The 12,493-nt window shown below is 36.8% G+C and overlaps 2 protein-coding genes across 3 annotated transcripts; both read left to right on the plus strand.

The window, feature by feature from the left end:
* Positions 1-1,678: 1,678 nt before the first annotated feature.
* LOC106310536 (chlorophyll a-b binding protein, chloroplastic) lies at positions 1,679-3,218 on the plus strand. Its single transcript, XM_013747768.1, has 4 exons — positions 1,679-1,769; positions 2,145-2,332; positions 2,419-2,933; positions 3,019-3,218. The coding sequence occupies exons 1-4, from the start codon at positions 1,720-1,722 to the stop codon at positions 3,034-3,036; spliced, it is 771 nt and encodes a 256-aa protein (XP_013603222.1). The 5' UTR covers positions 1,679-1,719; the 3' UTR covers positions 3,037-3,218.
* A 1,594-nt stretch (positions 3,219-4,812) lies between these two features.
* Positions 4,813-11,108, plus strand: LOC106312115 (RAB6A-GEF complex partner protein 1-like). 2 transcript variants are annotated; one of them, XM_013749503.1, is made up of 23 exons: positions 4,813-5,082; positions 5,184-5,291; positions 5,455-5,603; positions 5,681-5,762; positions 5,850-6,262; positions 6,543-6,975; positions 7,066-7,289; positions 7,461-7,656; positions 7,755-7,897; positions 7,972-8,146; positions 8,256-8,309; positions 8,468-8,647; positions 8,765-8,877; positions 8,979-9,161; positions 9,326-9,383; positions 9,606-9,665; positions 9,755-9,796; positions 9,872-10,002; positions 10,095-10,233; positions 10,315-10,392; positions 10,485-10,601; positions 10,697-10,759; positions 10,835-11,108. In XM_013749503.1, exons 1-23 carry the CDS (start codon positions 4,936-4,938, stop codon positions 10,934-10,936), a joined length of 3,390 nt encoding a protein of 1,129 aa, XP_013604957.1. In that variant the 5' UTR covers positions 4,813-4,935; the 3' UTR covers positions 10,937-11,108. The 2 variants fall into 2 exon arrangements, with proteins under 2 accessions (XP_013604957.1, XP_013604958.1); XM_013749504.1 differs by having other exon boundaries at positions 10,098-10,233.
* The last annotated feature ends 1,385 nt before the right edge of the window (positions 11,109-12,493 follow it).

Here is a 12,493-nt window from a genome sequence, read left to right on the forward strand (position 1 = left end):
TAACATGTTGATGTGTTCGTGTTGCTTCTTTGAATGTCTTCTATCTTCTTCCGGATCCATCTGTCAAATAAATCAAGATTTTGTCAAATAATTACTCGTAAACCACAATCACGATCTACAACCCTAAACCCATCACTCGATTTAACCCATAAAACGAAACCCATCACTCAATTTATAAACCCACCACTCACCCATAAAACGAAACCCTAATTGGATTTCAAATCTCAGAAAAAGAACCCTAAATCAAAAAACAATCACGATCTACAACCCTTGATCGAACCCCATATATCGATTTAGATCCCTTACTCGAAACCCCCAATTTTTTTTCGAAATCGAATAATTGCTTCCCACCCCAAATTCGACCCAATAAAGCTATAAACCTACAAGGTACTCGCCTACGCTCGTGGATAAAAGAGCTCGTCGTCGATTACGTGGAGAAAATCGCCGGGAATCGTCGTCGCACGAAAAGTCGCCTCTCACGGTGAAACCCTAGTTTTTTCAGAGAAAGGGGAAAATGAGAAGAAACACGACGTGGCCCGACTTTCCTCCTCCTCAACGCGGAACGCTTGACCAACCAGCGTACGCCGCGTGGCAAAATCCGCCCCTTACGGATTCATGCGCAAGGTCCGGTTCATCAAACTAATCGCATTCACCGGGCCTAAGATTTCGGGCCCACGAACCTGTTATAAACAGCTAATGCGGATTGTCTAATAATTTTGCTATTAAGGGTAGTCATATGTGTCGTCTTGTCTTTATCGTAAAACGTCTCATGGTACCACTTCATGTATTTTTGTCCTTGGACCTTTTGGTACCACTCCATGATTTACATTTTAATCTCATCAGAAATAGAGTGCATTGATTTGTAGAAGGTACATGCACTACATCAGGTCCTGTAAAGTGAAAATGTAAGAAATTAAAAGTATAGATTTTTTCTCGACGAGACGTAGCTTTCTCTAAAGTATGGGCTTTTGTATTATTTTTGGCCCTATTATTTGAAATATTAAGACCATCATTATCGGTGAAACCCTTTTTGGGTTTCTAAATTTTTTTTTTTTTTGTTTCGCCTGATTTAAAAAAAAAAAATTAAAAGGTAACCAATCGCGGACCGCCATGTGTCGGTGAAGCCCGCGAACAGTTGAAAAAACCCACCACGATCGTTTCTTCTTTCACGCTTTTTGCAGCCGGTTATTGTCATTTTGTGGGATCCAAACCATTAAAACCTCCTTTGTAACCTGCAATAATTGCGCCCTAAGCTATAGTTTTTTTCGTGAACTCAGTTAATAGTAGCTATTTTTATATAGAGAAAATATATAGTGGAACGAAGGTGCCACGTGACGACGAATTAGCCAATGGGAGACCTCGCTGCGTTATCCATATAGATATGCAGAATCTAGTTTTGTTACCAAAGAGCTTTATAGTTTATACATCCATTCCTTCGTTTATTCTTTTCCCCGAAGAGTGTGATTAACCCGGATTTGTTAGAGTGAGGTTCTTAACGAAAGTTAAAAAACTGTTAAAAAACAGTTTCTTAATTTTTAACTAAAAAAACTAAGAATCGGTTCTTAAAGTCCTTATTTAATAACCGTTCTTAGTTTTTTTAGTTAAAAGTTAAGAAATAGTTTCTTAACTTCCGCTAAGAACCTCGTTCTAAGAACTCCGGATTAATCATGGTCTGACACTTTGAATCTTGGAGAAGGTCAACAAACAACGTCGAGAATAATGGCTTCTCTTGGTGCTTCTTCTGCCATCGCTGCCATTTCTTCTCAAGGGTAAGCTCATTTTTTTTTTCTCCTGGTAATTAATTTAGTTTACAAGGCTAAAATAGTGATCCATTCATGTAATGTAATTGATGTATTCGCTCTTCTATATTCTGAGTGTGCATGTGAAAAGAATAGTAATCATTTTAGAACAACGATATACATATTTTATAGCCCTAACACCTACAGTGTAATTATCTCTGAGTGTGCATGTGTAAAATGTAGAAAAGAATAGTGATCATTTTAGAACAACGATTTACTATACATATTTTGTAGCTCTAACACCGATCTAGAGTTACATCATATGACTTCATTCGTGATTGGTTGTTGAAGTTGTGGCAGAAAGTTTAGAAGTACTATAATTATTGTATATATGTATATGTGCAGTTTCTTGGGTGGGAAGAAACTGAGGCTGAAGAAGAAGCTTAGTGTTCCAGCTGTTTCCAGGTCGGCTGCGTCCGTGCGCGCGGTGGCAGCAGATCCCGATAGACCAATCTGGTTCCCTGGTAGCACTCCTCCAGAGTGGCTCGACGGTAGCCTCCCTGGTGATTTCGGATTTGATCCTCTTGGTCTTTGTGAGTGTCTCCCTTATATATGCTTTTATAAGGTTATTCTTTCATAATTCGTCTAATCGAATTTTGACAAACCGTGCATGTGTCAGCATCTGACCCGGATAGTCTAAAATGGAACGCACAAGCAGAGCTAGTCCATTGGCGGTGGGCAATGCTCGGAGCCGCGGGAATATTTATCCCGGAGTTTCTAACCAAGATCGGTATCCTCAACACGCCGTCGTGGTACACTGCCGGAGAGCAAGAATATTTCACGGATAAAACCACACTCTTCGTTGTTGAGCTCATCTTAATCGGATGGGCCGAGGGACGTAGATGGGCTGATATCATCAAGCCCGGTAGCGTCAACACCGACCCAATCTTCCCGGATAACAAACTGACGGGCACAGACGTGGGATACCCGGGTGGGTTATGGTTCGACCCGTTGGGTTGGGGATCCGGTAGCCCGGCTAAGATCAAGGAGCTGAGGACCAAAGAGATCAAGAACGGAAGGTTGGCTATGTTGACAGTGATGGGTGCTTGGTTCCAACATATCTACACTGGGATTGGTCCTATTGATAACCTTTTTGCACATCTTGCTGATCCTGGCCACACCACTATCTTCGCTGTAAGTGTGATCCGAATCAATACTTGGTTTTGTTTGGTCTGAGCTAGTCAGTTATTTTTTTTAACTAGCTTTTGTCTTTTTACAGGCTTTCACACCCAAATGAGAACTCAAAAAGAGAGGATATGCGTTCATGTGATCATGTTTGTACAATATCGTTTCTGAAATGAAAGTATTAGGTATTTATATAAATTGTGGTTGAATGCAAATTAGGGTTCGAGTAACACTGCTCTTTTCCTGACTAAATGCTCATAACATGCTTTTACATTACCATCCCGGTCGATGAGAGTGGATCTTCAATTCTTTATTTATTATTTATTATTTATTTTTTTGTAAACTATCTTCAATTCTTTGTTGGTTTATTAATCTTTTTTTTTTTTCTTTTTGAACTTTGGTTTATTAATCTTGCGAGAATGAAACACACTTTTAGTTGTAACAAGTAACAACTGCCAATTACAATACAAAGAAAAAAAGACTATGCTCAAAATCTATACTGCATAATATAACCCTCACCTTAACTTGAACTAGAATAGAATCCACGCCATGCACGGCTAAGTTTCATTCTAAACATTAATTTTGTTTTATTGATTGTTTGAGTTGTCTTTTATATCTTTTAAAATAATTGTAGATTGTCACTGGGAACTGAAAGCCGAATATAAATCTTTGTATATGAACTGTAAGCTAGAAGTCGATACCACATTTCTAACTTTAAATAAGTCATCCTGAAATACTAATATAAATCTTAATTTTCTTTCCAGTTTTAAATGGTTTGAAATCTTTTATAAATATTTTATATAATGAAAGTTAAATGATAGATGAACCCGTATTTGATAGTTCAAAATTAAAATATAACATATAAAGTCTAAAATGTGACTCTAATTTAATAGGTTATATATATATTTTTTTTTTATTCCAAATACAGAAGAATATTTTTTAAAAAAAATTCTGACAAAAAAATTTTAAATTTTTATTTCCAGAAAAAAACTAATTTAAATTTCAATTATCAGTAAAATATAATTAAAATATTTTATGTTATTTTAATTTTTTATCTTTAAATCAAAACTGAACTAACATTTTAATTATACTTTAATTTAAATTAATTAATTAAGAAAATAAATTGAAAATATATTTTTAAATTTTGTTAGAATTTTATAAGGAAAGTTGTTTATTTTTTATTTTAAATAAAAGATTAAGATATCAAAGGATATTGTAATTAAATTATGTATAATTTGATAAATTTTCTAAGGGTTGGTCCAAACAAAAAAAATCACACTTAAAAAAGTAATAGGACTCTAATTTAATAGATTAGATGATGAATTTGATTTGATTTTTGATGATTTTAGATAAAATATGAAAGCTATTTTTATTAAATTATGTTATAAAATGATTTAAAACTATGAAATTTTGAATTTTTATGTTTATAGCTAAAAAAAATCCACAAAACACTTTAAAATCACTAGAATTCTCTTCAAATTCACAATATTAGATATTTTCAATAGATTGTAAAGTATATTTTAAAATCAAGTATATTAAAGTCATAATTCAATAATACTTGATTTTAAAAGATTTATTAAAATTGATGTTTGAATAATTTTAGTATAAATCATGTGCATGCACTCTCGTTGGTTTTTTTTTTTTTTTTTAACTTAGGAAGCAAGTTTAGTCATAATTAAAAATCACAATGATGAAACCGTGAATATACAGGTCGTTTTGAAAAACCCATTGGGCTTTAAGCTCTGTAATCTTAACCGTTTCATCCGTTAAAGTACGGTTTTCACTACCAGTACGTAAACCGAAAAGATCCGTAAAATTAAAAACCCGATCCATACAAACCGGTCGGTCCAATTGCTGTCTCCAATTTTTCATAGCTCCGTTTATGGATCTGCGAGATCCGTCTCCTTCTTCCTCCTCCTCTCGTCGAGGCAATTTCTCATCGTAGAGAGAGAGAGAGTGATACTGCTAAAGTTTCACTGGGAGTTTACAAGAGAGAGAGAGAGAAGCCAAGATGTATATGGCTTATGGATGGCCACAGGTGATCCCGCTTCTACCGGGATCGTGTCCGTCTTCTCAGAGAATCGTCTACCTTAAGCTCGCCGGCAAGCTGTTGCTGGTTGTGTCTCCGTCTCACTTGGAGCTTTGGGGCTCTTCTCAGGTTTGCTTAATTCACCTCTGCATTTTCGAAATTAAAGTCTTAGATTTCGTTTAATTAATTAATTAGCTTTACACTTATGAAATTATTTTTTCTGGAAATAGCAACGAGTGAGGTTGGGGAAGTACATTAGAGATGAGAAGTCGGTGCGTGAAGAAGGGGAGAATCTGCAAGCTGTGTGGAGTCCAGACTCTAAATTGATTGCTGTTCTTGTAAGTTTTGGTCCAATGTTCAAGAAGTCGCTAGGCGGTGGTTAGGCATCTTTATAAATTGTTTTGTTTAGATCCGATTTGCCGAAACCGATTTTTGGAACAATCATTATGTGTAAAGATGATTTCTTGGCTAACGTTTTTTTTTGTTGTTTTTGATTTGCAGACCTCATCTTTCTTTCTTCATATATATAAAGTAAAGTTTATGGATAAACGAATAAAGACTGGGGAGAGACAGCCTTCTGAGTTGTGTTTTGCGAGCATGTCTCTTTTGCTAAGTGAGCAGGTCCCTTTTGCTGGGGAGGACTTGTCTGTGTAAGTGCCGAGCACAATATTTACTGTATGGTTGATTCCATTGTAATGTAAAGGGAGTTTCTTTGAACTTTGTGCAGGAGCAATTTTGTGAGGGACGGGAAAACTATGCTGTTGGGACTCTCTGATGGATGTTTATATAGTATTTCCTGGAAAGGAGAGGTAATGTGTTCATCTGCATGTTTCCTTGGTGTTAATCACTGCATTTTTTTCTTGACTTTTTACTTCTTTTTATATATTTTTTGCTAGTTTGGTGGAGCTTTCACCATTGGTTCTCAACGTTCTGATAGCAACGATGATAGGCTCTTGCCTTACACCCTCGGTAATGGGCTAGTTTCTGGAGTAGATTCAGCAGCACTTGCATCTGATGACAAAATCTCGACAAAATCGGCTATTGTTCAGCTGGAGCTCTGCACTCTTTCCAAGTTATTGTTTGTGTTAGATTCTGATGGGATGCTAGTGGTATGCTCTGTGAATAAGAAAGGTTTAAAGTATACTGAGAGCATTAAAGCGGAGAAGAAGTTGGCTGGTGATGCTGTTTGTGCATCAGTGGCTTCAGAGAAACAAATTCTTGCTGTGGGTACAAGAAAAGGAGCGGTGGAGTTATATGATCTTTCACAATCGGTCTCTCTCTTACGTACAGTTTCTTTGCATGACTGGGGGTAAGTAACTTGTTATCATGAAACACAACACCTGAGTAAATTCTATTAGTAGATTAGTTTTCGAACGTTCAGGTACTCTTATTTTACTATAAATGGAAGTTTAGAAGTGTAGACGTTTGCGGTAATTGTTGTACTTATGTAAGGATCCAGGAGTGCAGAATAGTTTATTCCAGGACTATAAAGCTGATATATTCAATATCTTCATTTTTTGCTTTTTGTGTTTCTTTTATGCCCTTGATATATTGGGTACATGGTTGATAAACCGTTTTGAATTTTGCAGTTATTCAGCGGATTATACTGGGCCTGTGAATAGCATTGCATGGACGCCTGACAACTCTGCTTTTGCGGTTGGGTGGAAGTCGAGAGGGCTTGCAGTTTGGTCTGTTTCGGGATGTAGATTGATGTCAACTGTCCGCCAAATTGGACTGAGCTCTTCATCTTCCCCTAAAATAAACCCAAACCAAGACTCTAGATACGAACCGCTGATGAATGGTACTTCAGCCATCCAGTGGGATGAATATGGATATAGATTATTTGCTACAGAGGAGGCATCTTGCGATAGAATCCTTGCATTTTCTTTTGGAAAATGTTGCTTAAACAGAGGAGTTTCAGGAAAAACTTATATTCGTCAGGTAATGTATGGTGAGGATAGGCTACTCATGGTTCAAGCGGAGGACACTGATGATCTTAAGCTTTTACATCTAAAACTTCCAGTTGAGTATCAACATAGCTATTATCCCTTTTACTTCTTCTTCATGTCACGTCTTGAAACAAATTTGTTACATATTATTCTTTTGGTCCAGGTTTCTTATATTACTCAGAATTGGCCTGTTCAACACGTGGCAGCTAGCGAGGACGGGCAATACCTGGCTATTGCTGGTTTACATGGTCTGATTTTATATGACGTTAGATTTAAGAAATGGAGAGTATTTGGAGATGTCAGTCAAGAACAACAGATTCATTGCAAGGGTTTGTTATGGTTGGGGAAGATTGTCGTAATCTGTAACTACATCGAAACTTCTGAGACGTAAGTTCAAATCTATATTATTAATGTACTGATTATACTCCACTGGCTGTTATATTGATGTTTACAAAATGAAGAAAGTGCGATTTAGTAGCATTTTTGTGTTTAGTATTCCTGGATATTTTGTCTTTTGAATGTTGTTTCAGTCGACGTGTATGTTATATATTATTGCAGGTATGAATTGCTTTTCTATCCAAGATATCACCTTGACCAGAGCTCTTTACTTTGTCGTAAAGTGCTGCTTGGCAAACCAATGGTGATGGATGTTTACCAGGATTATATACTTGTATCTTACCATCCGTTCATCATCCACGTATACCATGTCAAGTTATATGGTGAATTGACACCTTCAAGCAAAGCATATTTAGAGGTAGTTAGTTTTTTTGCCTAAAGTAGACATTTTAATTTCCAAATGTGAGATGCTCGAGTTGCTATTCATGCACCTTAAAGTGATAAAATGACAAACAGCTTTCCACAGTAAGAGAATTGTCCATCATGACTGCAAAGAGCCATCCAGCAGCAATGCGATTTGTTCCTGACCAGCACCCAAGAGAGCGCGAGGTGGATAGTGATAATTTGTCTTCTGATCTGTCAGACAGGGAACCCTCAAGGTGATAATCAGTAGAGTAGAACATTCATTTTAGTTTATGAGTTTATTCTGAATGCGTTTTTGTTGCCTTCCTAGGTGTCTTATACTGCGGGGAAATGGGGAGCTTTCACTTCTTGATTTGGTTGATGGAAGAGAGAGGGAACTTACAGACTCAGTTGAACTATTTTGGGTGACATGTGGTCAATCGGAGGAAAAGACAAATCTCGTCGAGGAAGTATCTTGGCTAGATTATGGTCATCGAGGAATGCAGGCAACTCTTCTGATTTATACCCTTGTCTAGGATTGCTCCACATGTGTCTGACAGTTTTGATCTCTGTCTTTCGTACTTAATTGATTTTGTTTGACGCTCTCTGTTGCAGGTTTGGTATCCTTCTCTAGGGGACGATCCTTTTATCCAAGAGGATTTCTTGCAGGTATGCATGCTAACTAGAGTCCGTTGTTACAGATATTAGCTTGTCTTTCTGTGACAATAATAAATGTTTATACATCCAAACAAATCTCTCACATGTAGTTCTTACTTATTCACTGATCTACCAACTCAATGCGTTTATTTTTATGTTACATCCTTTAGTTGGATCCAGAGTTGGAATTTGATCGTGAGGTGTATCCACTGGGGCTTCTACCAAACGTGGGTGTTGTTGTTGGAGTTTCTCAAAGAATGTCTTTCTCGGCAAGTGCAGAGTTTCCGTGTTTTGAGCCTACACCTCAAGCTCAGACTATACTCCATTGCCTGCTCCGCCACCTCCTTCAGGTATATATATTGGTCCTGTCCTCTTTCTTCTCTAGTTAGAATGGTCTCTTCTCTCTGCCACTTCCCAGTCGCTCCACCTTTATTCATTTTCTCCTTGTTTTCTCATACTGGTGACAGCGGGATAAAAATGAAGAGGCGTTACTCTTAGCACAATTATCTGCAGAGAAACCTCACTTCTCCCATTGCCTGGAGTGGCTTCTTTTTACGGTTTTTGAGGCAGATATTTCTCGGTATCCAATCTCTATCAATTTCTAAAAGCATTTCTTGTCTTGTCTTGCTTCACTACAATTTGATTTGTTTGCCCAAATATGTGGCATAATACAAATTTCAGGCCAAATGCAAACAGGAGCCAGATCTCAGGACCTGGACATCTTAAAAAGTTATCCCTTTTGCGGAAAGCCTGTGATTTAATAAAACATTTCCCGGAGTACTACGATGTGGTTGTGAATGTTGCCAGAAAAACAGATGCCCGTCACTGGGCTGATTTATTTTCTGCTGCTGGGATTTCAACAACGTATGTTTCTCTGTCTCTCTGTTTGGCCTTAGCCTTTATTTTCTCTTAACGATTATGAAACAGTTGAATAGTTAACAATTGTTAAGATGCAAAACTTCTCTGCTCTTTGTGTTAACTAAATTTTATTCTATGCTATAAAACTTGATTTTCTCTTTTGGTTTTAGGTTGTTTGAGGACTGCTTCCAGCGAAGATGGTATCGGACAGCAGCTTGTTATATACTTGTAAGACTCGGAAGTCCTTAACCCTTAAAGAATGTTTATTTAATCACTGGCGTATCAACGAAACCCAGTCTTCTGTTTGTTACTATGCAAGTAGCAATGCCTGTCTTGATTTGATTAATATCTCCCTGCGACGAAAGCACTTAGGGTTACTGTTACAGATCACTGTAGAAATCTGTTAGGCTATGTTTCAAATCGCACACTAAAAGTATAGAAATGGCGCAGGTGATTGCCAAACTAGAAGGTCCTGCTGTCAGCCAGTACTGCGCATTACGACTACTGCAGGTAATTTCGGCTGTCGTCACATTTCTGACTCATTTCTTTTCAATTTCGTTCCTTTTGTTCTTAAGACAAGTACCTTTTTACATTTGCAGGCGACACTTGATGAGTCCCTATACGATCTTGCTGGAGAGCTGGTATGCATTTGATCTTCTTTTTGTTTGTTTTAAATGGGAAATTTAAATGATGTTTGTCTCATATGCCGATAAAAGGTGAGGTTCTTGCTGAGATCTGGAAGAGAAATTGAGCAAGCACCAACAGAAGCAGATACATTATCATCGCCTAAGCTTCTCGGGTTTCTTATTTTTGGTTCCAGCCACAAGAAGTCATCACTAGATAAGAGGTTGGAACTATAACTCTGTTTCTGCTTTTTAACTTTCTAGTGTTGTACAATTGCCTTCTTATCATTTCATTTGAATAATGCGTATCTGGAAGTAGCTCGTCGTTCAAGGAGCAAAGTCCTCACGTTGCTTCTGTCAAGAGCATACTAGAGAGTCATGCCAGTTACTTGATGTCTGGTAAAGAACTTTCAAAGCTTGTTGCCTTCGTGAAAGGCACCCAGTTCGATATTGTGGTACGTCAACACTTCTCTGACCTTTTTATGGCCTTGACGGTAATATAAAGTATTTACTAACAACAGTCCCAAAACTTCCAGGACTTTCTTCAAAGAGAAAGATACGGCTGCGCTCAGCTGGAGAATTTCGCAGCAGGGCTTGAACTCATTGGGCAAAAGGTACGAATCAGCTCCATTTTTTCGTTTCTTTTGATTTTTGAATTCATGTTTTCTTGATCTTACCTCTAAAAGTCTACTATTGAATCCCTCAGCTGCAAATGAGTGAGCTACAGAACCGGTTAGATGCAGAGTTTCTGTTGGCTCAGATGTGTTCTGTCAAGTTCAAAGAATGGATAGTTGTTCTTGCCACTCTTTTACAACGATCTGAGGTTTGAAATCCTTTACTTTCCACTATTATTCATGACTTGGAAAAGCATCAAATTGACATAAACCAAGTTGTTTAACTTATTTGTCACGAACGCAGGTTCTTTATGATATATTCCGGTCTGATCTACGGTTGTGGAAAGCATATAGCATGACATTACAGGTAAAACTCTTGTGTCCATAACAAATTTAGTCACGAGTCAGACTCCTCTTATAAAAAGTGTGTTCTGTGTTTCAGTCACACTTGGGTTTCGCTCAGTACCATGACTTACTCCAGATCTTGGAGGAGAAACTCTCAGCCACCGCAGGAGAAGGAAGCAGTAGAGGTTCCATCTCTTGATATAATAGTCTTTTTCTTTTTTTTGAGCTTTTGTCACCTATTAAACACTTTCGGCCTCTTGCATTTTTTCATGTTCGTGTAGATATAAACATGATCCCACATTAAATAAGATATACATCTCCCTCGTTTGGACTTTTACGATTGCATAATATTATTTTGTCACCTTTGTTTTGTACCACACAATAAAGTTTGAAACAAAGTAGTATATGAATGGTGACTAGTTGTGGCTTTTGGCCACTATTATGAAAAAAAATATTAGATTAGAGATTTTATATTTTTGTTCGAAGAGAACAAAATTAACAACTGAAAAGGGAAGGAAGATAAGCACCCGTGACCGTTAGAAAGGATGGAGGCGTGAGAAGTGGGTCGGCAGAAGTGGATGAGTGGAGTTGAGCGTGGGGACACACTCAAAGTTCACGAGATATCTACTTTGCTAGACAATTATTAATAATAACTCATATTAAGCATTACATTAAGGATAAGTTTTTTATTTGTGTATTTTGTAAGCTTCTCTTTTGACTTAACATGGCCTGACACATTCTCATTCGCATATGCATTAATGAAGATGCTCTTGATGAATAACACCGTTGTTTGCAAAATTTTTGTGGATAGATTTTATCAAAAGTATTATTTATTCACTTTTTAGCTTACTTGCCGTAAGTAGTAACGAGCGAATACTTAAAGATGGTATAAAGAGTTTAGTAGTTTAGTTGATAGAGACAAGAATGTTGTTTGTACTCTACACTCACAAGTCACAAGACACAAAGAGACAATCAATCACCCACCCATTCTTGTGTTACTTATTCAAAACTCGAACATAACAACCCGTGAGTCTAATGGAATTGACATCGTTCAGCGCCCATTTTCTCATATTTGAAACAAATTATGTTTATTCTAGATTGTATACGAAGTTACGTGCAACATTAAAAAAAATGTATAACAGTGACCGTTTTATGTTTTATGATACTGAATCTAGAGGCGTGCCTACAATGTATTGAAAAAAGCATACGCTTTTGGTTCTCAAATAATATTACTTTATTTAGGACTCCAAAATTTAAAATAATTTATAGTCTAGTTGATTAAACTTATTTTCTAAAAAAAAAACTTTTCACGAAAATGAGTAACTTACTTTCTGAATCCATATATTTTTTTCTTATTTGACATAATATAACATTACGTAATAAACTTATTTTTACAAGTGTTAAATTTATGTATTTGATGTAATAAACGTATTAGAAAATTGTTTTCATTATAGTTGTATATAAGTTTAGTTTTAAAATTCGCCTTAGGCCCCTGAAAGCTTTCGCACCGGTTGTAGTAATGAACGCAACTATGAATTCGAATTAGAGTGATGGCAACATGGGTCATGGCATAGAACAATGAACGTAACTAATAAGTTATGGGGTCTTAAATACCCATAATCATCAGAGGTCATACGTTAAGTTAGTCCCTTCCTAGTTATCTCAGATTTCATTTTTTTTTTCCTTTAGGCCATACTGAAGATATGCCTCTATTTGGTTGTATTGCGGCCATAATGAGGATATGCCTTCGTTTGGT

The sequence above is a fragment of the Brassica oleracea genome, chromosome C8 (genome assembly GCF_000695525.1).
Source record: "Brassica oleracea var. oleracea cultivar TO1000 chromosome C8, BOL, whole genome shotgun sequence".
Taxonomy (NCBI): Eukaryota; Viridiplantae; Streptophyta; class Magnoliopsida; order Brassicales; family Brassicaceae; genus Brassica; species Brassica oleracea.

Coding starts and splice junctions, on each gene's coding strand:
- LOC106312115 (XM_013749503.1), top strand. CDS start 4,936: ATGTATATGGCTTATGGATGGCCACAGGTGATCCCGCTTCTACCGGGA. Junction 8,648..8,764: donor TGCTCCGCCACCTCCTTCAG/GTATATATATTG, acceptor TACTGGTGACAG/CGGGATAAAAATGAAGAGGC. Junction 9,797..9,871: donor ACGATCTTGCTGGAGAGCTG/GTATGCATTTGA, acceptor TGCCGATAAAAG/GTGAGGTTCTTGCTGAGATC.
- LOC106310536 (XM_013747768.1), top strand. CDS start 1,720: ATGGCTTCTCTTGGTGCTTCTTCTGCCATCGCTGCCATTTCTTCTCAA. Junction 1,770..2,144: donor GCTGCCATTTCTTCTCAAGG/GTAAGCTCATTT, acceptor GTATATGTGCAG/TTTCTTGGGTGGGAAGAAAC. Junction 2,333..2,418: donor ATTTGATCCTCTTGGTCTTT/GTGAGTGTCTCC, acceptor TGCATGTGTCAG/CATCTGACCCGGATAGTCTA.